General features: G+C 36.9%; 1 protein-coding gene across 1 annotated transcript; it reads left to right on the top strand.

Annotated features, from left to right (window-relative positions):
• The first annotated feature begins 230 nt into the window (after nt 1-230).
• Nucleotides 231-27,977, top strand: ttll12 (tubulin tyrosine ligase-like family, member 12). Its single transcript, XM_041255168.1, has 14 exons — nt 231-402; nt 1,697-1,884; nt 2,175-2,373; nt 6,028-6,187; nt 8,234-8,367; nt 12,818-12,894; nt 13,328-13,444; nt 14,236-14,430; nt 14,638-14,749; nt 14,924-15,075; nt 21,893-21,974; nt 23,776-23,844; nt 25,169-25,307; nt 27,429-27,977. Exons 1-14 carry the CDS (start codon nt 247-249, stop codon nt 27,578-27,580), a joined length of 1,932 nt encoding a protein of 643 aa, XP_041111102.1. The 5' UTR covers nt 231-246; the 3' UTR covers nt 27,581-27,977.

Genomic DNA, 27,977 nt, shown 5'->3' with positions numbered 1-27,977 from the left:
AATCACCTCCAACATAACCACACATACCACATTGGTGCAAAAAGTTTGTAGTCCAATTCTATCAGTATTGATACATTTAGATTAATCTGCCGCATTTTTTTAACAGAACATATTGTCAAACGCACTTTGATTTGTGATCTTCCTATTTAACGTAATAATTATGCAATTCCGAAACTGTACGGTGACACACGGGCACCGCCTTAAATCTAATCTCCCAGAATTCAGTGCGATCCACACGTGGAAGTCATGGAGGTACCGCAGGAGGATACACAGACACAGCAAATAAATGAACAAGAGCAGGAACAATATCAGCTTTTCTTAAACACCCATGGACCTGCACTTAGGTCATCGGGAGTACCTCCAGTATACTGGAAGAGCCTGTATTACAAACTTGTTAACGAGGTTTGTTATTTTGCAAATCCCTTACCCCCTCGTCAGTGTTGTTCTGAGTGTTGGCTAATATTTGTGAAATTGAGCATTATCTATGTGGCATGTTAAAAATCGCATTGTTACATTTGTTTGTGTTACTGTGGAGTTACCTGCAGTATTACTACCAGATACCCTGGAAATAACAGCACAGAACTGTCTGTAATAAGAAAGCATGTACGATTTACGTAGGGTTTTTTTTTCTAGCAGTCAAGATGTTGTACTTCCGTGTTTATAGATTAGACAGCAATACCACGTTCAAATGGAGGAAATTAGGTCCTATCCAGAGGCAATACTAAGCAGATAAAATACGTCATCTACTGGACAGTACAAACAATCATCACAGGAAATGCAGCCTGGAACTAATCTATTAATGAATTGTGAAGCAAGATGATCACACCAGAACTTAAGATAAGTTGCAAATGAGAGGAGGCTATTATGCCCATCATTGCTTGTCTGGTTATGTTATTGGAACCAGTACTCACTGTAAATCTTTTAAGTCAAATCCACTCTTCAAGTGTCCCTAATTTAAAGGGTCAGACCCACGTTTTGTTCCCTAAAACATGCAAGCCACATGTCGTCTAATCCCTGCAGTAATGTGGTTGCTGAAGTTTGTTTGAAGAAACTTTGTCAGTTCCTATTGAAATATGTAATTTTATCCAGTAAGAACTGAAGTATGGTATGTACAGTTACCAAGCTGCTTAGTCTGCAATCCTTATACAACTAAATATGATATCATGTTTAATAGTTTTGTAATGTAGTGTTAGAGGGTTCGTAAGAAAAACAGACCAGGCGGGGGTGAAATGCAAGCAGGCCACTTCACAAGAACATGACAAGCTTATTTAGACAAAAATTAGAACGGATCAATGTGCAGCTAACTCATAACCAGATGAAACCAGTCTCACTCCAACTCTCTCTCTCTCTCTCTCTCTCTCTCTGACGTCACCGATCAAAATCTCACTTTGCATTCTGCACAGCAGATTCCCCACACTCAAGCAAATAACACTAACCAAACTCAATAATGAAAAATAAATCTCACAGTAGCATTAAAAAAAATTACCAAAAATAAATACCAGCTGTATATTAGACTAGCATTGAGCTCTCAAGAACATAATAACCAAGCATCTAAAATGATAGTGTTGGCAATCAAAAGGAACTTAGCACCCTGAAACGTTTACTCATGTGATATGTGTATCAGCAAATATGCCTTTTGCAGGAACGGTCCAAATGTGATTCTTCCCTCTAAATGATTGTGGTTGCCTCCCTGTAGGTCTTTGATGCGGGACAGTTTTTTGGGATCATGCAGGTAGAGGAGGCAGAGGAAGAAGAGGAAGATGACAGTGGTGATGTTGAAGAGACCCAACAGGAAGAAAGAAAAAAACAGAATCCTGGAACAGAGCTGATTTGTAAAGTCATTGTTACCAATGAAGACGGACTGCAGGCTGCTGACCCAAGCAGGTAGAATCATATACTGAAGTGGCCCCTATCAACTGACTTTGTTGTTTAATTGCATCTAATTTCTAGGAGATGTCCACTAGATGGTTCTCCTTTACCTTATCTTAAGTAAAACTTTCACAAGATCAAATGTGTAAACCAACATTTGTTTTTTTTAGCAAAGTTAGCTGTGAATGTAACCAGTGCAAAGTTGTCTAAAGCTGCTGCCTGTCTGTGTCTGGGCAGTTTGAGGGTTTCCTGTTAGCTTAATGTGTTTATCACCTGTATGATTCAGATCTCTTTCCCGTTTAAAGCATATTTCTCATCGACCATGCCTGGACGTACAGAGTGCAAAGTGCACGGCAGCAGCTGCAGGAGATCCCTGGGCTCCTCCATCGCATGGCAAACCTGATGGGGATCGAGTTCCACGGAGAGTTCCCTGATGAGGGGGTGGTTGACCAGGTGATGGTGGAGATGTGGAAATACAACCAGACCTATCAACTCTCCCAAGGGGTAAGAGAGCACAGATAGTAATGGATTAATGCAAAGCACATGTTGACAACAAAAAATGTTTCTGATGCTGTTTTAAATTCTTCTTCGTAATAGTAATTGATCAACTATGAAAACACCTGAATAATACCCATGAACTGGGTGTTAACTGCTCACTTGAGTGAGTGTATTACTGTGGATTGAAACCAGGAAATCCACTGTCAGATTTGCACATACTATATAATTTTTTTTTTTTTTCCTAAGCACACTCTTAAACTCAGGGGAGACGTTTAGGAGGACATGAGATGTTTCGGACTCCTGTAAGTGGATCGTTCGTGCGCTGGGTTTGCAAAGTATTCAGATGACTTTTAATAATCAAGAAGCTCACACAGACTCATTCGATTTGAAGTTTTAACAAATCAGAGTAGTATTAGTACCCCTTTGGTTTATTAAATGCTTAAAAATGGATTGAGTAGTTACAGACTACGGTGAATTCCAGCTGACAGGCAATCTTGGAAGTCCACTGCCTTAACGGGTCTAAAAGCATTAACACTTCAATACATTTATGGTTATAACATATTTTGCTCTTAAGCCATGCATGCATAAAGCTAAAAACGGCCACCGCTAAATCCTAGAACATCCAATATATCAGTCTCTTAGACTAAAACATAAATCATATACCTTATAGCTATACATCAATATAAAAGATATATAGAATTTAAGGAAGTGTAGAACGTAGTGGAAGGACAGGAACTGTCTTCAAAGGCAAAGACTTCTAAATACGACACCAACAGCAATCAGCTCGATCAGAAATCTTCAGAGCTTGGATCACATCAGCTTGCAGTTAGCAAGTTGAGTGATATTTGGCTAGGATTTTACCTCGGTTTTTATGGAGTTTTTGCTTCGCTTTTTACGTTATAATTATAACTAAATCTTAAACATTAATATACTTTGACAGCTCATGTCCATCAAGTGAATAACATTTTCTAAATACCCAGTAACTCCTATAAGATTCATCATCCCATAGTCCACCTCTCCTACAACTCCAAAACGCGTAAGGTCAACTTCTGAACTGATGTTATTCTTTTTTGGTACCAGGGAGTTCCTGAACACAGCATGCACTTGAATACAGTGCAAGTATATGAAGAATACATATAGAAAGATGTGTTCAATATATAACACCTACTTTGGTTTAATGCCAATCCTGGGTTAACAATATATTTCCCTTTTAAAATCAAAAGACATCCTCCTTAATAGGTTGGCTTTATTACATGTATAGATGTGATTTAACAATTAATTAAAACATATTAGATGAAGGCTGGTAGAAGATTCATATCAAACTTCAAAGTCTGCAGTTGTATATCCAGTTTCATTTAAATCCAGTTTATCAAGAAAATAGTCAAAATATAGCAGTCCAATTTTAGCTATTCAATGCTTTAGACTAAACTTGACCTCTCTCTCTCATACTGTTCAGGCAAGTTCTGAACCACCTGCTTCTCTGTCGAGGTTATCCGTCATTAATAGAAGAGTCTTCTGTAAGCATTTTCTCAGACATATGGCATTACATGGTCTATGACTACATGGCTATGACTCCCCCTCATTTGTTTTTACCAGGTCTTCATTCATTTCTATGATTTAATGAAGCCATATATAGTTCACCACTGACTCCCCTTTCCTGTACCAGGAGGTATTTCTTATATGTAAAAGTTCACTCATTGTAGAAACCTTGGATTTCAAACCCCCCAAACATTAAAACTTGCAAAGTCATTTCCTTCAATTACCCCCCGCCTGATACTGCAAGCAAGCAAAAGTTACCAAGGTTAATTACCTTCGCTTTGGCAAGCCTACCATATGCTTGACAATGATTGGTATCGTTATGGTTTGACTGAAGGTTAACTTTAAGTTAATTTGTGCATGATATTCTCTTATTTTCAAACTTAACAGTTGTTCTGTTAAAATAAAACATGTACACTTGCATTCTGTTTGAATTGTTCTAGAATACCTATTATAGCTTAAATACCACTTTCAAATCAAGACAAATAAGAAACTTGACTGTGAACATTTGAGTTAATTAAATTAGATTCTTGTTTCTGCTTTTCTCCTTAAGATTATAGCCTCAGTTCATTTCATTGGTGTTTTTTGTTCAGCGTGACCCCAAGCCAGCTCCCTTTTTACTCAGACTTACAAAGATCCAATAATATTTTTATACTGTTATAACAGTAAACGAATGTAGAATGCTCTAGCATAGCTATAGGTTAATACATAGCATATTATAGCTTTTTGTTTTAACAGTGTGTTTTAACAGTTTGTTTAGTTTTTCTGCTGGCTTTATATTCTTAAAACACAGTACAGTTATTACAGCATTTTAACACACATGCAGTATCACAAATGATCAATTTGCATCCCAAAGATCAGCCAGTTTCCAGTAGCTGTCACAGTCTTAGGTCAGTTTCTGCTCTCTTCTGCTCTCTCTTTTTGATACCTGCAAAAACTTAAATCTTGTTAGCAGGGCTTCCATATCTACATTCCCATTGTGGGAAGACTAGAAATAAAGTAAACTTTTTTTTATCAAAGAGCCATCTGTCTCTGCCGCACACACCTTTCACTCAAAAACGATGATCACACCTTGTACAAGGGAAGACGGGTTTCAGGTTAATTTGTGACACCACTCACTACAACAGTTTAGTCAAACAAGACTTTATTAACACCATTGCAACAGAAATACAGAATAGATATGTTACCTTTTTTCCATAGAACAGAGGATAGCAGTCTTCACTTAATATTCCTCTGTTCTTCTCTCTGAGTCTTGACTATTTAAAACTCAGATTTTCATGAGAAGCTAATAAGGATAATAAGAATATTTATTTATTTCTCTGTGTGAAAGCGCACGCGCACACACAAGGATTTAAGCAGACTATAACAGTATTCCTTTATTGATCCCAGCAATCAAAAGTCACACTTTTACTCTTAATTATTACCCTTATGCAGTAATGAGTCCACTAGTTATTAACAGAAATCAAGCAATGATGTTAGTTACCAATTTCTGGAAGCATCGGACACAGTGCTGGTATGTGTTTATGGAAGAGCTTGATGCTTCTTGAATGCACCTCCAAGTGCCTGCTGTTTTATACAGTTTTTACACCCCTGGCTTAGCTCTGTGTGTCAGCAATATTTTGACCAGACAGCGCCTGCTTGCACCAGGTCATGTGAGGTCAGTTTTATTGACACTTTCTCAGGCAATAAAACTTTATTTCTCTGAGTGCAGCCAGATAACAGCAAACTGCACAGCTGCACTCAGAATCATAGTTTTGAACTTATCATTAACTCTTTACAGCAATGTTTGTTGTAATTCCTCATGTCATTCTTTCACACAATCTCTGTTGTACCGTTACCTTGCCTGACCTTGTTCGTCCAATTTATTATGAATATGTGTCCCTTAAACTAGCAGATCATTCTGGTTCACACATTACACAATAGCATTACAGCTGCAACACCAGTTATATGAACTCCCTAAACTCAGTACTTCTCTGACTTTTTGTTAACTGCCATATCACAACAGGGACCTGTCTCATTTCTATAATTAGTGACATAGTCACTAGTCACATTATGCTAGACTTAAAAAAGCACCTACTTTTCATTTATTTGTTTACAAGATTTGTTTCCCTTATTTATATCCAGACCGCTGAGGAGAAGGTGCCTGTATGGTACATTATGGATGAATTTGGCTCCAGAATCCAGCACTCTACTGAACCTACCTGCTGCACGGCCCCTTTCTTTTACTCCACAGAAGAGATTGCTTATACTATCTTATGGCCTGTCCGAGACCTGGAGAATGGAGGTAATGCATGTGGGTTTGTTGGATTGAATCATACAGGTACAACATTGATGTGATTGAAACGGCTAAACAGAGAGTTTGAATGTAATATGTATTAAGGGATCATTTAAGTTTATGATTATACAGTAGAAGGCTGCAGTTAGAGCCCACTTAAAATAATGTGTACAGATCAGTTCACCACAAAGTGTTGGAAGTTACAACCAATAGTTAACAAACCCCAAAAGCCTGAGGTCCTGCATTAACCTATACATGACCCTGACATCTAACTCTTAAGTAATGCCTGTACACCGCTTGCAACCACAATGATACATGGCACTCTGGCCTTTGGTAAATGTTACCTCTAAGTGGTGTTAATGCATAGAATGGTTTGAAACCAGACCGCAGTGAAAGTTGCCCTGACAGCAATGAAGTTTCTGTTCCTGCTTGCCCAACTTCATACTTCCACCTTCCAGATGAGGTAAATGGGTTTTGAGCGAAAGACTAAAGGCTAATAAAAAAATTAGGAAGGCTATCTAAATATACAAAATAAATATATCAAAGAGTACAAACATACCATATTGCAGTTAAAACCAAACTTCAGTTTATGCATGTGCACACAATAAGAAATAGAAATAAAATACAGAGTAGCATAATTTATTATGCTGGGCAGGGAATAATAACACTTGATGTGGCTTGTCTAGCTGAAGCAGAGTGCTGCATTTTAGCACTGTCACAGAACAAGCCACAGGGAATACATTGGCACAGTAAAAAGTTCTGAAGGACTGTACAGGCTTACAAATGTAATCTAATGCCAAAGGATATTACTGAGTTAACCATGTAGTTACATGTAGTTAACCATGTGATATATACACATGGTACAGTCCCCAGGGCTGATTAGGTGCCAGTACTGCCAGAATTCATGGCTAAGCAACAACATGTGTGGATTTACTCTAGTTTACTCTAAAATTTACTCTAGTCCTGTAACATTGCAACACTGATTATACATGAAATACAGAAACACAATATTTTAGAAATACTTTTACAAAAAAAATTAATAAAGAAATGGTCATGGGAAGTCTCAGCTTGAGAATCACTGTCTTATATATTAGCATAAACAGTTGTTGCTTGTTTTAAAATTTGGAATCGCCAGTTGTTTTCTTTACCGCATTTTCTCCCCAATTTGAAATGCCCAATTTAAAGCTTGGCTCACAGCAACCCCTGCGCTGACTCGGGAGAGAGGAAGACGAACACACGCATCCTCCGAAATGTGTGTCGTCAGCTGTCCACTTTTCACTCTGCAGGCCCGCCATGCAGCTATCCCAGAGCTACAACGTCGGAGGACCATGCAGCTCTGGGCCACTTGCAGGCAGGCCCACATACGCCCAGCAAGTCTGCAGGGGGCGCTGATGCACGGTGAACCGTGTGCCTTTACTGGATCTGCCACTCGGGAGCCCCCAGAACAAGCTTATTTCAATTATGTATTCATGTGTACACTTATACTAACCAAAGATCGCCCATTAGGTTGGTTTAATTCAGTTTATGTTGTAACAAAGATCTTTAAGACATTTAATTAAGTTAATCTAAGTGTTTATTAAAGCAGGCACTAATTACAGATACAAGAAAGAATTCAAGATCTTCACACAAATATCCTGGATTGAGATTACTAAGAGACAGTACCCCAACCACCAACTTCAGAATTAGCTCAAAATGACCCCTTATTTATATCTCGTGTGTCCTGCCTCAAGTCAAACCACTTCCAAAAACAACATTGTTCTCTGAATTACAGAGGATGTTCATCACACAGTTCATCAAGACAGCTCGTAATTTGCATTTGTCTCAAAAATTGGTAATGGGGCAGAAACTAAGTGTTCCCAAATATCAAACAGTCAGATTAAGTGTTAACAAATGTCAAACTGTCAGCGTGTTCCATTTCTCTGAGGGTAGGTGAATGGTCGCGGTGTGTTAACCTGTTTTGCCTCTTTACAGTATACACATGTAAAGAACATATCTTTTAATGGTAGACACTGGAAGTGCTGTGTGTAAATGTGTGTTTTTTTTTCCCCCTCACAGAGGAAGTTACACGTGATTATACATACGGAGAGACTAATCCTCTGATCAGGAAGTGCAGGCTGCTGCCATGGTTCCCTGCTGATATGAGAGATATTAGCTCCAACACCCCTGAACCGTCTGATGCTTACTACCAGGTATGAAGCAAGCCAGTGCATTATTGAAGTCATATTCACATTGATAGAATTATTTATTTCATTTATATAGCACTTTCCATACAAAAGTATCGCAAAGCACTGTCCAGTAGATTGCAAAAAGCATTTACACTACACAGTTCCTTTGATAAAGGTCCCCAGGCAAGTCACATACACAGCTGTGACATACAGTATTAAATAGCATATTTAAATAACAGTATATTAAATAAAAATTATGTTAAAGCAGAAATGTAAAAGTTACATTAAAACATACTAAGATAAGAAAGCCATTTTATGTATATTTTCAGTCTTGACTTAAACTGTAACACTCCCAGCTTCCCAGATATAGCTGGTTATCATCTGCATAGCAATGGAAATTCACTCTGTGTGCACAGATAATATCACCTAATGGTAGCAATATAATGAAAATAACAAAGGAACTGGAATAGAGCCCTGTTGAACACCACAGACAACTTCTATCCTTTCATCTTTTGCCTCCCCAATAGAGACAAACTGAAATCTATCGTAAAGATAAGATTTGAGCCAGGGTAGGACGATGCCAGGCAGTCCTACTGTTTTCAAGATGGTTCAGTGGTGTACAGTGTCAAAGGCAGCACATAGATCTAAGAGAATTAAAACTGATGGAAAGCTCAAGTCAGAGCTTATCAGCAGATCATTTACAACTCTGACAAGGACTGTCTCGGTGCTATGTGCAGCAAGGAATTCAGACTGAAATTTCTCAGATACACCATTAAGAATTAGACATTTTTGTAATTGATTTGCAACAACTCTCAATCTAAGATTGGCAAATTGGATATTGACCTATAGTTTATTCAGGGCAGTAGGGTCCAAATTGTGTTTCTAAACATAGGCTTTATTTCCATAGCTACCTTAAGCATTCAGCTGCCTATTTATTTTGTCAATTTCCATGACAAATTTATTTTTGTATTTATTTATTTTGCAGCTTTTTCTCTCTTAGCCCTCCAAATGAGCAATTTGGACAGTTTACAAAACAATGTTTGTCTTATTTTAAAAAATGCACACTTTTTTTATTGTTATTATGAAAAACGGAACTACATATATATTTTTTTTATATTTGCAGCACTATAACAACAGTGCAACAAAAAGTCATATCAGTTTTTAGAAAAAAAATTTTGTGCTATAGATTTCAAAGCAGATGTCTTTCAAACTGTCATCAATGCTGACGTATTTATCTAGTACTTATACATCTGAAAACTTGCGTCGCAAATTTTCAATCATATCATATACCGGGTGATTGGTGTGGTAAACTTTCTATATTCCACAGTTTCCGGTACTGGTGTGTATCGCTGTTATATGTATTATTAGCTGTGAAGTGTACTTCATAAATCGGTATCTTACATCCCCTTATAGCACCAACAAAGACGTAAATACCCTCATCTCTTTCACTGTAGTAAGCATCCCTTTTTTACTTACCGAATGTGACCATCCATTTTTTACTGCTCATCTATGGATGGGCCGAGCCGATCTGTCAAGCACATTTCTTAAGGACTGCTGCCACCTGCCCTGAAAACAAAACTGCAGACTATAGTACCGCATAGTCTGCTTATGTATTTGGCGTACCAAGATGTGTTAAACTTTGCAGATGCACATACAGTGCAGTGAAAAAAGTATTTGCCCCGTCTGATTTTCTGCATTTTTACACATTTTTCACATTGAATTTGGTCAGATCTTTTTGTGGGTTGTAGTAGTACATAGAGGGAGTCTGAGAGAAAAAATGACACCACAGTTTGGTGCTGCTTTCATTTGTTTGGTGTGCAAGGTAATCAAATGTGCAATCTTCAGGTATGAAAATTATTGCCCCCCTAGTTAACTCAACCCAATTAAAGGGATAATTATGGTCAGCTGTTTGAATACTTTTGTTAACAATCAGGCCTGATTTGGGCCAGCCCTGCCCAATATAAATCTGACTAACTTTGGCCCTTACCATCAGAGTGAAGTTGTCAACACAGGTTCTAGAGGCACATCATGCCACGATCAAAAGAAATTCCTGAAGACCTCCAGAAAAAAATGTGTTGATGCCTACCAGTCTGGAAAGGGTTACAAAGCCATTTCTGAGTGTCTGGGGCTCCACCAAACCACAGTCAGAGCCATATTGTCCAAATGGAGAAAGTTTGGGACAGTAGTTAATCTTCCCAGTAGTGGCTGTCCTGCCAAAATCTCTCTAAGAGCAAGGCATAAAATCATCCAGGAAGTCACAAAGAACCCTAGAACAACATCCAGGGATCTGCAGGCCTCTCTCGTCTCGGTTAAGGTCAGTGTTCTTGACTCCACCTTCAGAAAGACACTGGGCAAAAATGGGATTCATGGCAGAGTAGCAAGGCAGAAACCACTGCTCACTAAGAAGAACATGAATGCTCGTCTCAAGTTTGCCAAAAAGCACCTGGATGATCCTCAAGAGTTCTGGAACAATGTCCTATGGACAGATGAGTCAAAAGTGGAACTTTTTGGCCAATGTGGGCCCCATTATGTCTGGCGAAAATCAAACACTGCATTCCACAGTAAGAACGTCATACCAACGGTCAAGCATGGTGGTGGTAGTGTCATGATTTGGGGATGCTTTGCTGCATGAGGACATGGACGACTTGCCGTCATTGACGGAACCATGAATTCTGCTCTGTATCAGAGAATTCTACAGGAGAATGTCAGGCCATCCGTCCATGAGCTGAAGCTGCATCAAGACAGTGATCTGAAACAAACAAGCAAGTCTACAGACCTAAAGTCTAGACCTAAACCCCATTGAGATGTTGTGGCAGGAACAGAAACGAGCAGTTTATCTCGTCACCCACTAGAGCCGTCTTTGTGACAGGGGGCGATTACTTTTTCACACGGTGGCATTGGGTGTTGCATAACTTTCTTTAATAAATAAATTAAATAAGTATTTATTTAAAATGTTGTGTTATTTGTTCACTCAGTGTCCCTTTTATCTAATATTAGATTTGGTTGAAGATCTGATAACAGTGAGTCAGAAATATGCAAAAATGCAGAAAATCAGACAGGGGGCAAATACTTTTTCACGGCACTGTAAATACCTTCACCTTTCACTGTAGTAAGCATCCCTTTTTTACTTCCCGAATGTGATCGTCCCTTTTTTACTGTTCACCTGTGGCTGGGCCGGTCTGTCAAGCACATTTCTTAGGGACTGATGCCACCTGCGCCGAAAACAAAACTGCAGATGATAGTACCATATAGTCTGCTTATGTATTTGGCGTACCACGTCGAAATGATGTGTTAAACTTTGCATATGCTCATTTAACCCCCTGCACGCTTTTCTCACAAATTTGGATTTGCTTGCGCTCCATGTGGAAATCATGGGGTAAGCAGCTGGGTGGTTAAGTGCTGATCGAACTCCACCGGATGAAAGTGTACCAATTATAACTTTTAAAATAGCACCAGAAACATATTTTAAAAGTTTTATAGGAACAGAATCAAGAGAGCATGTTGTAACTCTCATATGCGGAACTAGCGCTGAGAGTTCTTAATGAACTTGTCTATGGTATCAAAAAGAAATCGAGGATTGTTTTTATTCGTTTCAATAAAATTTGAATATTATGATCTAGCCAACTCCAGAGCCTTCCTATAGTTAACCAGAAAGGTAAACAAACATTGCAAATGATTATGCTTATAGATATATTATAGCAGCAAGTTGCATGATTATAGACAACAGACAGTTATTGCAAATATTTCTTTAGACAAAAAATGAGTCAGACTAGTTCCACGATAACAGCGTTAAACTGATCAGATCTAGCTATACACTGGGAGCGTTTTCTCAAGGAAAGCTTGGGAAGTCCTCCAAATCTCTCTCTATGATGGATATTCAACCTTTTTGTGCTCCTGTACAACCAACTTCACCATCATAACCTGACGTATGTGTTCGAAATGACTTGGCTGTTTAACCTAGCCCAAGCTGTGTTCTCTTATAATTAGATCTAATACAGCTGTTGCTATCCTCTCATTGTGATAAATCTTTTCATTACTGTCTTTATCTTAGCTGGTTTCCTCCAGCTTAGTGATTTGGCTGTGTCCCAAAGTACATTTTGACTCTCTTTTGACTCACTCACCACACTTTTGACTCCTCCATATTTCAACATAAACTTTCCTACAACTGTACCCTCGAAGCTTCCTCCATAAACCAAACTGCAGGCTTTTAATACATCAATGGGCATAATCATTTGCAAGCACACATTGGTTTGATTTGCTGTGTTGGGCAGCCCCACTTTTAATTTTCAGATTTGTTTTTATGAATTTTTAGGATTGGGGCTCATTATGTTTTGAAATAGAAATGGAGAATGCAGGATTAGGAACATCCAGGACTTCAATTCAGAGGCTTATGGATTCTCTTTGAGACGGCAGTTGACGAGTATAATGCATTGCACAGGCTAAAGATAAATGGTTTCTTATGTTCATTTTCCAGACCATTTCACAAGAAAATAAGGAAATACTTCCTATCCCAATTGAAGCCCAAGTTTATCCAAAGGACAAGATTTTTAAGTAAGTGCATCTTTGAATGTGTGTCTCTGTACCGCGCAGGACTTGTAAAACATTGTCCTTAAGTGTGAAGACTCACCCTTCCAGTTTATCAAAACAACACTTAGCTTTCATTTGTTTTTAAAGCAACTCCTTTCAAAACATACAGTCCCTGGTAAATGTCAAACGGTCATTGACCCTTTTCATGTTACTTTCTGCCTGAATTAGCTTGATGAAAGGACAAAATAAATGACCACCTCTTCATGTCTAGCCAAACTCTAGTCAGGGCTTTAGATTTATGACCGGGCCTGAAGCTCATACCAATCCTCAATAATAATAAAAGTATAATTGGGGGATTTCAAGTTGTCCATTCAATGCAATTCTTCAAACCATCATTTGTTTGTTTGTTTGTATTTTCTAGGCATTACTATTTATTTATTATTGTTGTCTGTTTCAGGGTTTTCACTGAAATGAAACAGGTTCTAAACAATCTGAATCACCCCCGCTTTGAATTTACATGGAACGAGGAGGAAGCAGATATTCTCTTTATGTTTACCCACATTAGAGATTACAGGTCTGTAGAGCAGTGTGTTTTCAAAAGACTTCATAAGCCTGTTAGACCACTTATTCTTACATAATCATGTTCATCATTTTATGCTAAAAAAAATTCCTGGGCGACTGGTTATTGTACTGTTGTAAATTGTGCCTTTTGAAAGACAGTAGCTGATTGATTACAGAAACAAATGTGCATCCTTCACCTTGAGGAGGACTTGGTGAGTGCAATATGAAGGGTGTCATATGTATTGAATCCTATTGAAACTGTGCTGTTAGGATTAAACCTTTAGCCAGTGCTGCTCATGGAGAATGTAACAGTTATTTCAGTGATATCTCTAGGACATGTTATAATGCTCGGATAGCTTACAGTTACAAGAAAGATATGATCCAACTACCTTTAAACTGAGTTTGCTCTTGCTGGTAGGACTTGCTGGCTGTCTTCAAGCAGACCTACTAGTACTTTGGGGTTTACTTATATGCATACCTTAACAAGCCATTCTAAATGTGCTCTAAGCTTATTGGTTGTTTAATTATGTATTTTGAGCATTGATTGGTTATAGAAGAATTGCCGTTATCTGACATCACTAACCCCATGATTATATAACAGATATATTATGCTAAGTCAACTTTATCACCCCATATACTTTCAGTCTTGTTATGTTTATTCAGTCATGTACACGACCTACATACAACCGGATTTAGCAAGACCAGTGGCTTGTTATTGTGAACCCTCATCAATGCTTTTGTAACACTGAAGTATATGCGTAGTGCATTGGCCTCGTCTAAGGTTTAGTTTCTTTTGTGCTTTAGGAAGCTGAGCAAGGAGCGGCCACACGTTCTAGTAAATCAGTTCCCATGTGAGACTGTGGTCACAGTTAAAGACTGTTTAGCATCTGTGGCAAGAAGACTTGGAGGAGTAGAGGGTGCGAAGTGGCTGCCCCGTACATTTAACCTCCAAACAGAGTTACCCCAGTTTGTCAGCCACTACCGGCAACGCCAAGAAAGGTAATTGGTGTCTCATATTGGATATTTTTCTTCTAATTAAGACAATTATTTTTATTTTTTATTCCATCTGAAAGGAAAAAGAAAACACCACTTTTGAAAAGCATTGAAATATCTACATTCTACATTTGAACAGAATAGGATTTCGTTGTTTGGTCATTTTGGGAATGGGGATGACCAAGGATGAAATACATGCTTATTGTATTTCAGGGGAGAGGACAATCATTGGATCTGCAAGCCATGGAACTTGGCTCGAGGACTTGATACTCACATCACAAATGACTTGACCTACATCATCCGACAGAGAGAGAGCACTCCAAAGGTAATGTGATCTCTCCTCACCTTTATCTGGCTCACTGAGGACAACATGCCCTTGCATGAGTCATTCTCTTAGGCCCCAGTGATATCTCATTGTTTATTGCCAGACTGATAGAAGAGTGGACCTGTCAAGTGGATGAGGCTGTTTTTGAGTTGATGTACCTCTTCCTTCCACTAGGTGGTGTGCAAGTACATAGAGAACTCTGTGTTGTTCCACAGGGAGGAGGTTGGAATGGTGAAGTTTGATATCCGCTACATTGTCCTCCTCCGCTCAGTAAAGCCACTGCAGCTGTATGCATACAACGTCTTCTGGCTGCGGTTCGCCAACAGGTATCTGAATATGTTTTGCAATTCTGCTTGTCACTAATGAGTAATTGTAGTCTTTCAGCCCAAAGTAACTGTGCAGTTTGTCAGTTTTCTGCTCTTCTGTATTGAGCTGAATCATCTTTCAACAACAGCTATAAATTAAGCAATTATTGGGAACTATTATTTTCTCACTGAAGACCAAGAACCTTTGAATGCAATTTCGTATCCATTTTTTGATGTGAACTTTTTTTTTGTTTCGAGTACGGGTCAAGACTTAATTTTCAGGTCTGAATTTTAATCATCTAAAACTTTTTCTGTTCTTTAAGCATACTTTGTCTGTAACCCTTTCCAAAATAACATATTAGAAGGTAACTGTACTTGTATTTCCAGCACTAAAGCAGGAGGCGATTAGGGAGGAGTTAGCTGACTAAGCAGTGATATTCTCGCTTGTTTGATACGTCGCAAGATCTTTTTATCATGTCTGCTTGGTGATATTAAAAATGCCTGTGGACGAGGTGAAACAAAAGATAGCGCAGGGTTTATATCATGTAGTGGATAAGACTGCGAGAGGTAAATCACAAGTGTGGAATTATTTTGGAATCGTAGTAATGAAAATGATTAACTGGATTAGTTGCTTGTAAGACCTGTCATTATGTTTTTGTAAACGACAGCCACAAAACTACAGTAGCACAGCTCTTGCTCCCTTGCAACTGGTAGCACGAAAGGAATAGACAGATATTTTATTGTTAAGTAAGTTGAGATAGTTAATATGTTACAATATATCCAGACCACTAGAGAAAGCTACCGCGCTGTATAGCCTGTTGTATAAACTCAATCTGTGGACAATGGTAGAGATATCTGTGTGTGAATGAGAGAGTGTCAGTCGGCGCAGGCAGTAGGTAAACGACAAGTACTTGCGGGCTCAGGTCGGGTAAAGCGGGTCGGGTCATGGGTAAGAAGACGGTGCTGTGGGTTTGGGTCAGGTCTTGTAGTAGCGGGTCTGGGTCAGAAGCAGGTTGTAAAAATCTGACCCGCGCAGGACTCTACTCTGGACGTCTCATTGTAAGCCATTATACAAACTTAAGGGGACAGTTACAAAACAGAAAATAACCATTGCAATTTCACTTGAAGCTATTTACTCTTATAAGTTCCTGTATAACTTCAAACACCACAAGTGATGTTACACTGATGAAGTATGAAGTTATGTACAGTACACTGGCACAATTTGGCCGAAACATCATTATCAGTTATTTTCAACCTTAAAGGATACATCTCACCTCCTACATACTGCTATTAAGAACTGTATCATTCCAGATTTTCTCATTGGAAGTGAGTTGTCAAAACAATGTTTTTTTCTTTCTTTATAATTTTCCAATTTTCTCTGTAAACCGAACATTCAAATATGTAGTTTTTTTTGTTTTGTTTTTTTCCCCCCAGGACCGTCTCTACAGTTGCTCAGTCTTTGAATTGCCAATACAGTACTAGTAGCTGCCTTAGCCACACAAGCACACAAGACTGTGGTGATGTGGATATACACTATACTACTGGGCTGCTTTGCTTTCAGACCTCATTTTATACATTTTGCTTTTTGTTTATTTGTTTTAAATCTAATCAGCACCTGTTTGAGGAAGAACTTGCATGTATTATTATTGAAGGTTTGTGGTGACAAGTTAAAAACTGCAGTTCTTTGCAGCTAAACTTTAGAATTTATTACTTCCACATTCTTCCTCCTTGATGCCTTAGTTATTAATGGCTGTGCTTTCCAGCACAGGTCAGTAGCCTGTGTGTTGTCATAGCAATAATTTACTTTAACTGAGGGTAGTTCACTGTGACCTCAACAAAAGATATGGTACTTTAAGGAACTATTTCTTTCAGTGCAGTTTGGAACACAATTGCTAGTAAATGGTAGTAACATACGAAGAGTACAAATATAATAAGCAATACTTGGAGTTATTCAAATATAAAAATAGCTTCTGTCTTTTGTTTTTGTTTTTCAAAGTCTTTCTCTGTAAGGTGAATTCAACATCTGGTGTACAGGTATTTTATTTTGTTGCATCAGATATGAAATCATTGCCAACTATTACTGCTGCTTTGCGGAATTCAGATTTTTCTTGCTGTTCTTTCAGTTTACTGTTTTACTACTAAAATGTACGCAGTATTTACAAATCTAGTAAAAAAAAAATATATATTTTGAATAGTGTTTAAATCTAAAACATATGTAAATATGGTAAATGGCAAACTAGGTTAGGAATACTCAAATCGAAAGAAAAAAAATCATTGCTTCTAAACAATAAACTTAAGTTTTTCAAAAATTGTACAGCCTTGCATTTTAATAATTTTATATGCCCCTTTTAAATGCTAAAGTGAGAAACTATTGAAACTGTCTGTGGATACTGTGTGATTTTCCTGTGTTTCAGTGTAAGGCTTGTGAAGTCTGCATGTAGACATTTTGCCTCCGTGCTGATTAACTTGTATAACCTTGAATCCCGTCTTTGTTTATCACAAGATGTTAGCGCTGCCAAAGCTGTTTCCTCTATTCCTCATTTTTCTATTGAAAAATCACAAGCCTGTCTGATAAAACCAGGCTTGCAATTGTACCCCTGCTTAAAAAGCTATTTGTCATTATGTGTGGAAACCACAAAATTCCGCTTAAATGACGCAATATAGTCATAGGCCCACCTTGGCTTTTCTATTGGTACAAATTATACTTTTTTTTTTTTTTTTTTTTGATGCTCAAATACAAGTGATACATTTCTTTTGATGCTCAGTATATAAAACTATTTGGTATCAGCAATCCAACCCACCACAATGAGTAAAATGTCCCTGGATTTTCAACCATTCAGAATTCCCAGAAAAAGTTCATGAAATATCTCCAGACTGTTTACCCCATTATAACCGTAGCCTGTGATCTGTTATGTAAATATCAAACTGTTTTAAGAAACCAACACATCTCATGTTCTAAAACACTGTGGATACCTTCACTACCTCCATCCAAGACTGACCTAATGCAGTGTTAACAGCAGCAGTTAACTCAAACAGCATCAGAGGTGGTTTTATTATAGATGATGTAAAGTGCCTCATTCACTGCAATTCATTAATACAGGTTTTATTGTTCTGGTCTTCAAGAGCATGTAGCTAAAGTTTGAGTGTTGAACTCAGTTTGTAATAGTTACTTTGTTGTTACAAGATTGTGGTTTTTGAAGATTTCAGTGTGAATCTGGATATTTCACCTTAGAAAAAAGCTCAAAACCCTGCATTGAGGGATGTAGAAGTTAATCCTACAATCAAAACATTTTAGAATACCGTACTGCAAAGAATGGCCAAAATAAATCATTTATGTTGATTTTTTTTTTTTTTTAAATATGGTTTAGTAAACAGCAGCTGAAAAGAAAGAATTTAAGTTGGAAAAAATATATATATTTTATTGATACAAAAGTATTAAACGCCACAATTGCTTTGTAAAAGAAAAAAAAAAAACTATATATATATACAGACAGGCTAAAAGAATTGAATCTGTTCAGTCTTGAACAAAGAAGACTACGTGGCGACCTAATTCAAGCATTCAAAATTCTAAAAGGTATTGACAGTGTCGACGCAAGGGACTTTTTCAGCCTGAAAAAAGAAACAAGGACCAGGGGTCACAAATGGAGTTTAGAAAAAGGGGCATTCAGAACAGAAAATAGGAGACACTTTTTTACACAGAGAATTGTGAGGGTCTGGAATCAACTCCCCAGTAATGTTGTTGAAGCTGACACCCTGGGATCCTTCAAGAAGCTGCTTGATGAGATTTTGGGATCAATAAGCTACTAACAACCAAACGAGCAAGATGGGCCGAATGGCCTCCTCTCGTTTGTAAACTTTCTTATGTTTCTTATGTTTCTTATATACACAACCAAATACAACTTGCAAAATCACATTGTTTGGCTTGCAACATCGCCCCCCCCCCCCCCCCCCACCCCATCCCCCCCCAAAAGAAAAATTATGAAAATATATCCATCTGCAGCAACATTTGAATCACTCAAACATTTTTTTTTGTTTTGTGTTTTTTATTCTTTTTCAACGAAACATATTCTAGCATTATTTTAAAATGACTGAATAAGCCAGTAACCAGTAAAATAGCAGTATGTCCAAACATTTAATTAAATAAATTACTGGTGTGTAACAAGGTGTATCAGTTTGATTAATAACTTAATTTAGTTAATATTGAAATATCCATCAAAGTGCTCAATATAATAGCTCATTAGTCACACAAACATATTCAGCATAGCTAAAAAGTTGTCAGGATGTTAACAATGAAAATAAAAATTACAGGTACATTATTTAAACAGTTGTAGCAACATGTGGGGATGTATAACGCTATATTTTTCAGATCCCCACTACTTGCTCTTTAACACCTGTATATGTGTTTTGGTAGCCTGTCATAGGTTAACTGTCACGTTAGCAAAATAATAATTGTCTTACCTTTTAGCAGATATTAACTTCTAGTTCAGACAGTGTAATGTTTATCAGTTAATAACCACAATATATTGTTATGTTTATAAAGTCCTGAACTCCCTTTAAGCAGTTTGCATGTAATTAGAAGGTACCACACATTCATTATTTTCTCCTTAATATGTTTATTACTGTCCTTCAAGGAATATACCAGCCTTTTCAATGCAAGCTGTATAGGTGATAGTGTAAACACTGTGGGATGCTTTCGGAACACAACCTCTTATCCTTTTAAAAAGTTGGGTTTCAGTTCCGGCAAAGCCGGAATATTTACTAGTGTAACCACACTGAGGACATTCTGGAAAGATTTGTGAAATTTCCTAGCAGGCAGTGCACGCAAGCCAGCCACTTCATCGCCTTGCTGCCTTCCTGTGATTAACTAGGCGGTAGCGTTAAATATTCACTGCGTTACACATTAAATGAACATAATAAAGAAAATAAGATCACGTATATTTTTGCTTATCTTTCCAAAAGTTTTTCTAATCCTCTTCATCCACCGCAAGCATTGAAGAAGGTAGTATTTTCAAAAGATGGCGTTCGGTGATGTTGTCAATACACCATAGTGTCAGTCGTCTCCACATTACAAAGTGTGCATGCTAATTCTATTCTCCTGAGAGAAGTACCCCCTGCTGTTTCGTACAAGTGTAATTGCAGCCTTTTTTTATAAGCGATTCTGGAATGCAAGTGTAAACGCAGCAGATGTCACCTTCAATCTAGAAGTTATGTATTGCTCCTCTTTTCAGCAATCCTCACCTTTTATTATCAGTCCTTACCTGCTATTAACACCCTTACTCACCCAGCCATACTTCTGAAGATCTCTAATCCCCTAAAGGAGGGATAACCATGGTTTTGGACCTTATAGACTGAGCTAAAGCATAGGAAGTGAGTTTGTACCAGAAAGTACAGTAGAAGTGAGTTTTACTCATATAGCATAATCTTTGTAATGTCTACATTTTATAAATTCAAGCAAAATATGCAAGCACAAGTACAGAACCAAAAGAAATAAGACCTTCAGCATAAGAAAAGGGGGACCAGAGATAATGTTAATATCACGTAACAAAATTGATTTTATGCTTTTCATAATTAATCCTTGACATTTTATTTCTAATCCTCTATATTTTTTGTTTTTTTAATTAGCTAGAGTAGTTGTTAATTAAGAAATTGGGACATGGATTTCAAGATTGGTTAAGGGTTTAGCGTTCCTTTGAAGAATTCCAGTGGAGCCTTCTCAGTAGGTAGCTACTGTGTGTGTGTGTGTGAAGTTTGTGTGTTTAGAGCAAATAATGATACACAATACATAGTTGTCAGAATATATATATTTTTTAATGCATTCATTATTAATTTATTATACAGCCTTTTAAGTCATGTAGAAACATATTTTATTAGTATTTAATGGTATCTGTGTAATATTTGTATGTACTTGAGGCTGTGTTCACACTGGGGCCGTTTAGAGGGTTTGGTATGATGTCTGCTTGGGAAACAAACTGTACTGAGTCCACCTAAAGAGGTGGTCTCGGTCCCTCTGGAAAAACGCACAGAGTCTGGTTTGCTTGCTAAAGCACAATGTGAGCAACTGCTGGACTTGGTCCTTTTACACATAGGTAACAAACTATACAAGGTAACACAACTCGGAAACATTTCACGTGTAGTTTAGTTCGTATTTTGAGGAAACAAGTAGAGCAAAAATAGCCTTAAAAAAAATAAATAAATACATAAATTAAATGCAAAACTGCATCGTGCTCAGCAAGATAATAGCACAGTAATTTTATTAGGTTGTGTTAGCGTCATTCAAAAATAAAATAAACAATCGTATGGATTATTTGTTTAATCATTCTGATTGTGTGTGTCATGTTTAAATGGTAATACTAATAGCTGATCTATTTTTTTATCTGGTGTTTTGTATATTTAATATGTTTTGAGATGACAATGTAAAGAAAAAATACATACTGTTATTTTGACGGCTTCGGAGTTGGTATGGCATCTGAATTGAAGAAAATAAAACGTTCCAGTTTTTCACGCTGCAAATCTGGTAACCCAGATTACATGGACAGTGTGAGAAACTAAAAGCGCTGATATAAATTTGATCAGACACCAAAATCCAAGCTGAACAAATAGACAACACACACAAATAGTAAAATATATTCAGTCTTTCTCAAATGAATGCCTACAGTATGAACAGCGTGAATACTGCACTGTTCTCCTAATTTAAGTGTAATAATATTGTTTTCATTGAGTGCTAGAGGTAATCGTTTTTTTTTTTTTTTTTTTTTGTTAAATCTAAATCTTTTTGCTTAAGACTAGGCAGCCTACAAATTTCCAGATACACTGTATATAATCTTTTTCTTTCTCCTAGACCGTTTTCTCTTGATCACTTTGATGACTACCAGAAGCACTTTACTGTGATGAACTATGCAGAAGGAGTTCAGCTAAAACAGGTATAGTACTTTTCAGTCATACACTGATAAAACTGCAGTTCATGCATGAAATTAGAAGTGAAAATGTATTTTCAGATACACTGTAGTACAAAGATAATTGGCTCAAGGTCTAGTGCTGTGCAACACATGATATTACCTATACCAAAGAAAACTTAATACGTTGACTGACAATGTTTAGTGTACAATACTTTGTCTTGAAGACATGAGAAAGGCTTTTAGTTAAAATGTATATTGTCGGATGTATTAAGTTTATCTTCATATTGCTAAATTTAACACTTTTGAGAGTGTAATAGTTATGGATGACTAATTAGATGACAACCTTTTTTTACCATTATTCCAGAAAAAAACAATTTTAGCAAGCTTGTATAAAAAGTTTAAAAGTGTACCGTTTTAACACAATAAAATGTGGAAAAGTCCAAAGGGGGTGAATACTTTTGAGAGCCACTGTACAGTGAAGAAAAGGCTTACTTTTACAAGCACAGCTTTAAAAAGTAAAATATTCATCGATGTAAAAAACCAAAAAAGATATTTGGAAGTCTGAATGACGATCATTATATGTGGTGACTGTTTGGCTGCACAGACTCTGATAGGTGCTAATGTTTCTTAAGTATGTTCTAGTCCTTTGTAGTGTACTTACACTTAAAACAGATCCATTAGGATTGATTGATTAGATTAAAAGATTCTTATTTGAGCCAACCTAAAATAAGCAACATACCCATCACATGGTAGTTTATTTCTTGCAGCTACTTAAAATGCACTTTGTTTTTCCCCCCTTCAAAAACTTGAATACCTTTTTAAATAGTAACTGAATTACAAAACATTTTTTTGCAAAGTAACAGATGTACAAATTGCTAGTTATCTTTACAAACTAAGCTTATTTTTTTGCTTAATAATATTGTAAATACACACATGGCTCCTACATGTCTATGCATTAAAGTAAGTTTTATATTAGTTTAGCCCTTAAAAAACAACGACATTAATACTTCTCAAAGCAGGGGTTGTTTTTTTTTGTTTTTTTTTAAACTCAGGACAACAGTGAACAGTGCATTTACCTGTAAACAGACATTTTATCTGTTTGTTGCAAAGTTGGAAGACTACTGTTTTGCTTCTAAAGCCTGATTGTATTTAAAGGTGTGTCTGTAAATAACAATTTACTCAGAACTAAATGGTAGCTGTATTTCTTTTAGACAGAGTATGTGGGTATCAGTGCAAGTAGCCCTGTGTGAAAATGTGTTCTTGGATAACAGTATTGGAGGTGAACAACTATCAGGAGATCATATTCTGCAATTATGATTTATTTTAAATTTAAAATATGTTTGTCATTTATTGTTATTGATGTATGCAGGGCACATTTTAAGCAAACATAGATGGCAATGATATGTAAAACTAATGCATATAATAACGAAACTATCATTTTGTTGGTTATCCGTTTTTATGTCATATTATCAGAAGAGTGTACTTTTCGTGCCTCTTATTGGCGGTTATCACAGTAAATGTCCTGGGTCCTGTGCATGAGTGTGATTTATACATCCTGCTCCCAAAGAGACAGCTGAGTAACACTGCCTGGGGGTGAGTCGACTGTCGACTCTGTGAGACGACTTGGGGATGGGTGTATTTACAATAGAGCAAAAAACAGACCTAAGCCGTTGCCAGGTCACCCTCTGGAGCATGCAACTTTAGAGACGGTTGAATTTAGCCACCCTGAGAGCTAGTGGCTAGTGTAAACAAAGAAGCATTTTGTAAAATGGTAGAGGCATATAATGTAGGTAATTGAGAATGATTTTGTTGTTTTATGTTGTAGGTCCACTATGATGAATTTATTCCTCTGTTTGAGAAGCAATACCCAGATTATCCTTGGAAAGATGTACAGGTGAGCTGCTCATTTTCTTTCTTTTTTTATAACTCAGTATCTCAACATACAAATAGATTAATACCAACTGTGTACTGTTTATCTTTTCTTTTTTTATATATAAATGAACATATCTTCTAAGAAATGAATATTTTGATGGCTAATGGAGATTGCTGTAAGGGTTTTAATATGTTGATACTGTTATTTCCATTCTCTAGTGTTTAAAAAATAAATAAATCTTACCTACAGTTTCCCCAATTAGTGCTGGTCTTGGACAACACAATGTTAAAGTAAGGAAGTCCAATATAAATGATATTGGAGTCAATGAAACCACCCCGTATTGATGTGATTCTTTGAAAAGATATTGCAGATTGGTCATGGGTTAAACCAGAAAGATTCACACTGTCCTTTAATTGTCTCTTAAAGGTAGAGTGTCCCACAGTTTCACATTTAAAATATTAGCTGTAACATGGGGGGGGGGGGGTTTGCCCCACTTTGTCCCACTTTGTCCCTGTTTGTGTCACAATATTCTGTGTTATTTTGTATGTACTCCCTATTTTTGTTTTGTAAATGCTTCACAAAAAGATTGCTTACATGTAGAGTATAAATACAGTAATTCCATTTGGAGGATATTAAGCCTATTTAAAATTATTGTGAACAGTCAAATAGCCTACCACACTCCAAAAACATAATTGTTATTAATAAAATGTTTTTCAACAATATTAAGTTGAATATGAAGTTAAATATTTTTTACCAATATATATATTTTTGGAGTGTAACAGATGACATCTATTCTGTCTCTCAACTGAAGTGCGTCCAATTGTATTTCATTGACATTAACTAATCATAGTTGACATCATTATTATCCTGTTCAATATTAACGTTTTAGTTTGGATTTACATTTGTTCTAATTTACGACTTGTACGCTATTCCTTCCTCCTCTTTTTTCAGAGCCTAGCTGTCATCCTGGAAATTTATATTGCTTGTTTGGGCCTTATCGCTTACTCGACCTTATTTGAATTGGTGCAGAACATCTGGTTTTCACCAAAACAGAGCTGAGGTGTGGAATATTAACAAGTCTAGTTGCAGTTGAGTACACTAGACATCATATACAGGGCATGTTGATAAAACTCCCACCACTGCTTTTTGTTATCTTGGGCTTAAATTCCCATTGGGATCTTAGCATTTGTTGCTATTTTATCAGCCATGTGAAAAAGGGACTTCAGTTTTCAGCACCATGTGATACATTACTTTTGCAAACACAGCATTGATATCTTTGTCTCCGCAGTCGCGTGGACTCAGTTTGACCTTGTTGGTTTGTTTTGTTTTGTTTTGTTTTTTGTAGGAGGAGGTGTTTAAATCTTTTGCTGAACTCTTCCAAGCTGCTTCATCCAGGCCTGCTCCTTTCGGCATCTGTGACTACCCATCCTCTCGTGCGGTCTATGCTATTGATCTCATGCTGAAATGGGATGCAGATAATGAGGGTAACATTTTCTCTTGTTTTGTAGTTTTATATAATCAAGTTTTTTTTTTTTTTTAATTGTTTTATAAATTGTAATTACTACCTTTAACCTATTAAGTAACAATTTATTATATTTTCTTAAATCAGAACACAAAATGTATTTATGTAATTTGATACATTACATTTGGACTTTTGTCGATCTTGGCCTTCTCTAAGTTTTTTAATGGAGTTATACTTATCTCTTATTATAGTTCCATTACAGTTGTATTTTTACCCCATTCACCAATAACCACTGTCTTCCCAGAACTGGGCCTCTTCCACAAACATAAATTAAAGAATCATCCTTTGTTTAAAAAAGATTCCAGAAACGACCAGATGTCAGCTCAGCGGGTCTCTCATTCTTCAGATATAACTTAATAAATCTCACTGTCCCCACCTGATTAAAACCCCCAAAGCAAAATGCTAACTACACCCCAATGGCAGCAGCCCACTGTAGGAAAACACTATATAACAGGACAGTTTGGCGTATAAAAGTTCAACTATTTGAAGGGATCTTAAAAAATAAGCCTTTTGTAAAAGCTCCAAAATATATTATCTGAAATAAAAAAAATTGCTAATGGTGTAAAAGAAGAGCCATGTGTTCCACAGCCTCCCCTTTGAAATGAGGGAGCGGGTTTAGGTTACTGGTCTCTTTCCGAAACAAATTGGTCTGACATCAGTCAGCTCCTTGTCTTGTATAATTAGACTGGTTGGTTGGTTTTCTTTATTTTAATATAAAAGAAGCATGTTGATTCTGGAACTCACTGGAACATTATGTGGCCTGTCATACATAGGTCAAGGTCTCAAACGTGCATCCATTTACAAAAAGCATTTAAAAGTGACACACAGCTGCTCCTGTCAGCTGATAATCGATTATATCTGTCTAGATGTGCAGGGTGAATCCTAGCATAATGTTAGCCTGATAGGGGGCTTTAACACATTGTACGCCTTTTTCAGATGACATTCCTAAGGGTTATGCTATTTGTCTTCAGATTCGGATTGGTATTTCCTGTTAATAAAATGCCTCTGTTCTAATGTTTTGTATCATCTTCTACCGAACTAAAATATCCAGGTGTTATTCCAAAAACCTATAGAGAATGTTTCTCTGTATCCTTCATTCATTAATTCTATCCTCAGTATTCATCCACGAATCAGGTGGTGTCAGTAGTACCACACACAGAGGCTCATTTCTCATCTGGGCTCACTCTTCCATACAGGCCAGATTTGTGGAGTAACTCAGCTGTTGTTGACACATGGACATTTGTTTCTCCCATCTCAGCCATGGACCGCTGTAGGACTTTCAGAGTCGTCCTTGGCCTCTTGGTGGCTTCTCTGACCAATGCCCTTCTTACCCGGCTGCTCAGTTACTAATAGCAAGTTTATTCAAAGCTCTTCATGTGTAGAACATGATATGGATCTAATATTTTAGTTACTTACTGTACAATATTAAAAAAAAAAAAAAAAATCTTTCTATACTAGACTTCAAAACTTTCAGCAAGAATGTGGTTTGGGCATCACCCCTCCATGAACTCTCATGTCCAGATTGTGTGCAGAAACAAAGTTTCCAGATAGACGACCACATTCATTGCACTAACTTGGCTCTTTCATTTTTATATATATATATATATATATATATATATATATATATATTATATATATATATATATATATATATATATATATATAGCACTTTTTATACAAAAGTATTGCAAAGCACTGTACAGTATGTAGCAGAAAAAAAGAACAAACCACAATACGTTTGTATAGCATGTCACACATACAACTGCCATAGTCGGACCATTTAAATAAGTGTACACCTAATACAAAAGCAGCAATTTTAAAGTTACATTAAAACCCACAAAGATAAGAAAGCCATTTTGTAAAAGTGCATTTTTAGTCGCGACTTAAACTGTAATGGTCCCAGCTTTATATATGAATGAGAGTGTGTATGTTTCTAATTGAACTTAAGTTTCATAAGGTTGTTTAGTACCAGTTCTGACACATTCAATGTTGACATCCATCACATAAAAACTGCACAGCCACAAACTTAGTCTGTCCTACTGAAATACCATTTGTTTTGACTTAACACTGTTTTCTATTTTAGGTCAGAGAGTTATGCAGCCTCAGATCTTGGAAGTAAATTTTGGTCCTGACTGTGCGAGAGCCTGCAAATATCACCCCAAATTCTATGAGGATGTCTTCAGCACTCTCTTCTTGGATGAGACAGATAATTGCTCTGTTACCCGCATTGCGTGATGCCCAAAACAAAAGAAGATACTCCCAAAAAAGAGCACGCTGTCTAATATATCTTCAAAACAATTATTTTAAAAGCCCAGAATTGTGCACATTGCTGTAGATCCTGTGGACACTGTGCAGAAGAATTACATTACAGCTTTAGTTTTTTCAATAAAACATAACACAACAAAACTCAATTACATCTTTCATTGATGTTTTAGAGGAGAAACTGTTTCAAATAGTGTCACATGGATTGACAAAATGGTACCAAAAACACTGTTAAACAATGATCTGCATGTGCTAGTGCCTACTGATCACCTTTCTTCGTTTCACTTAGCGCATTTCAGGCAATGTTCAGAATGATGCATCAAAAGCAAGAGAATCTGTCAGAAGTTCTAATAAACCACATATTTATTCA

This window comes from Polyodon spathula, chromosome 7, assembly GCF_017654505.1.
Source record: "Polyodon spathula isolate WHYD16114869_AA chromosome 7, ASM1765450v1, whole genome shotgun sequence".
Classification (NCBI taxonomy): domain Eukaryota; kingdom Metazoa; phylum Chordata; class Actinopteri; order Acipenseriformes; family Polyodontidae; genus Polyodon; species Polyodon spathula.
This window is presented reverse-complemented; position numbering and strand designations above follow the sequence as displayed.

Excerpts from the sequence above, each read along its gene's own strand:
- ttll12 (XM_041255168.1), top strand. The coding sequence starts at position 247 with ATGGAGGTACCGCAGGAGGATACACAGACACAGCAAATAAATGAACAA. Across the intron at positions 14,750-14,923 it reads AGAGAGAGAGCACTCCAAAG|GTGGTGTGCAAGTACATAGA; the intron begins GTAATGTGATCT and ends TCCTTCCACTAG. Across the intron at positions 23,845-25,168 it reads ATCCTTGGAAAGATGTACAG|GAGGAGGTGTTTAAATCTTT; the intron begins GTGAGCTGCTCA and ends TGTTTTTTGTAG.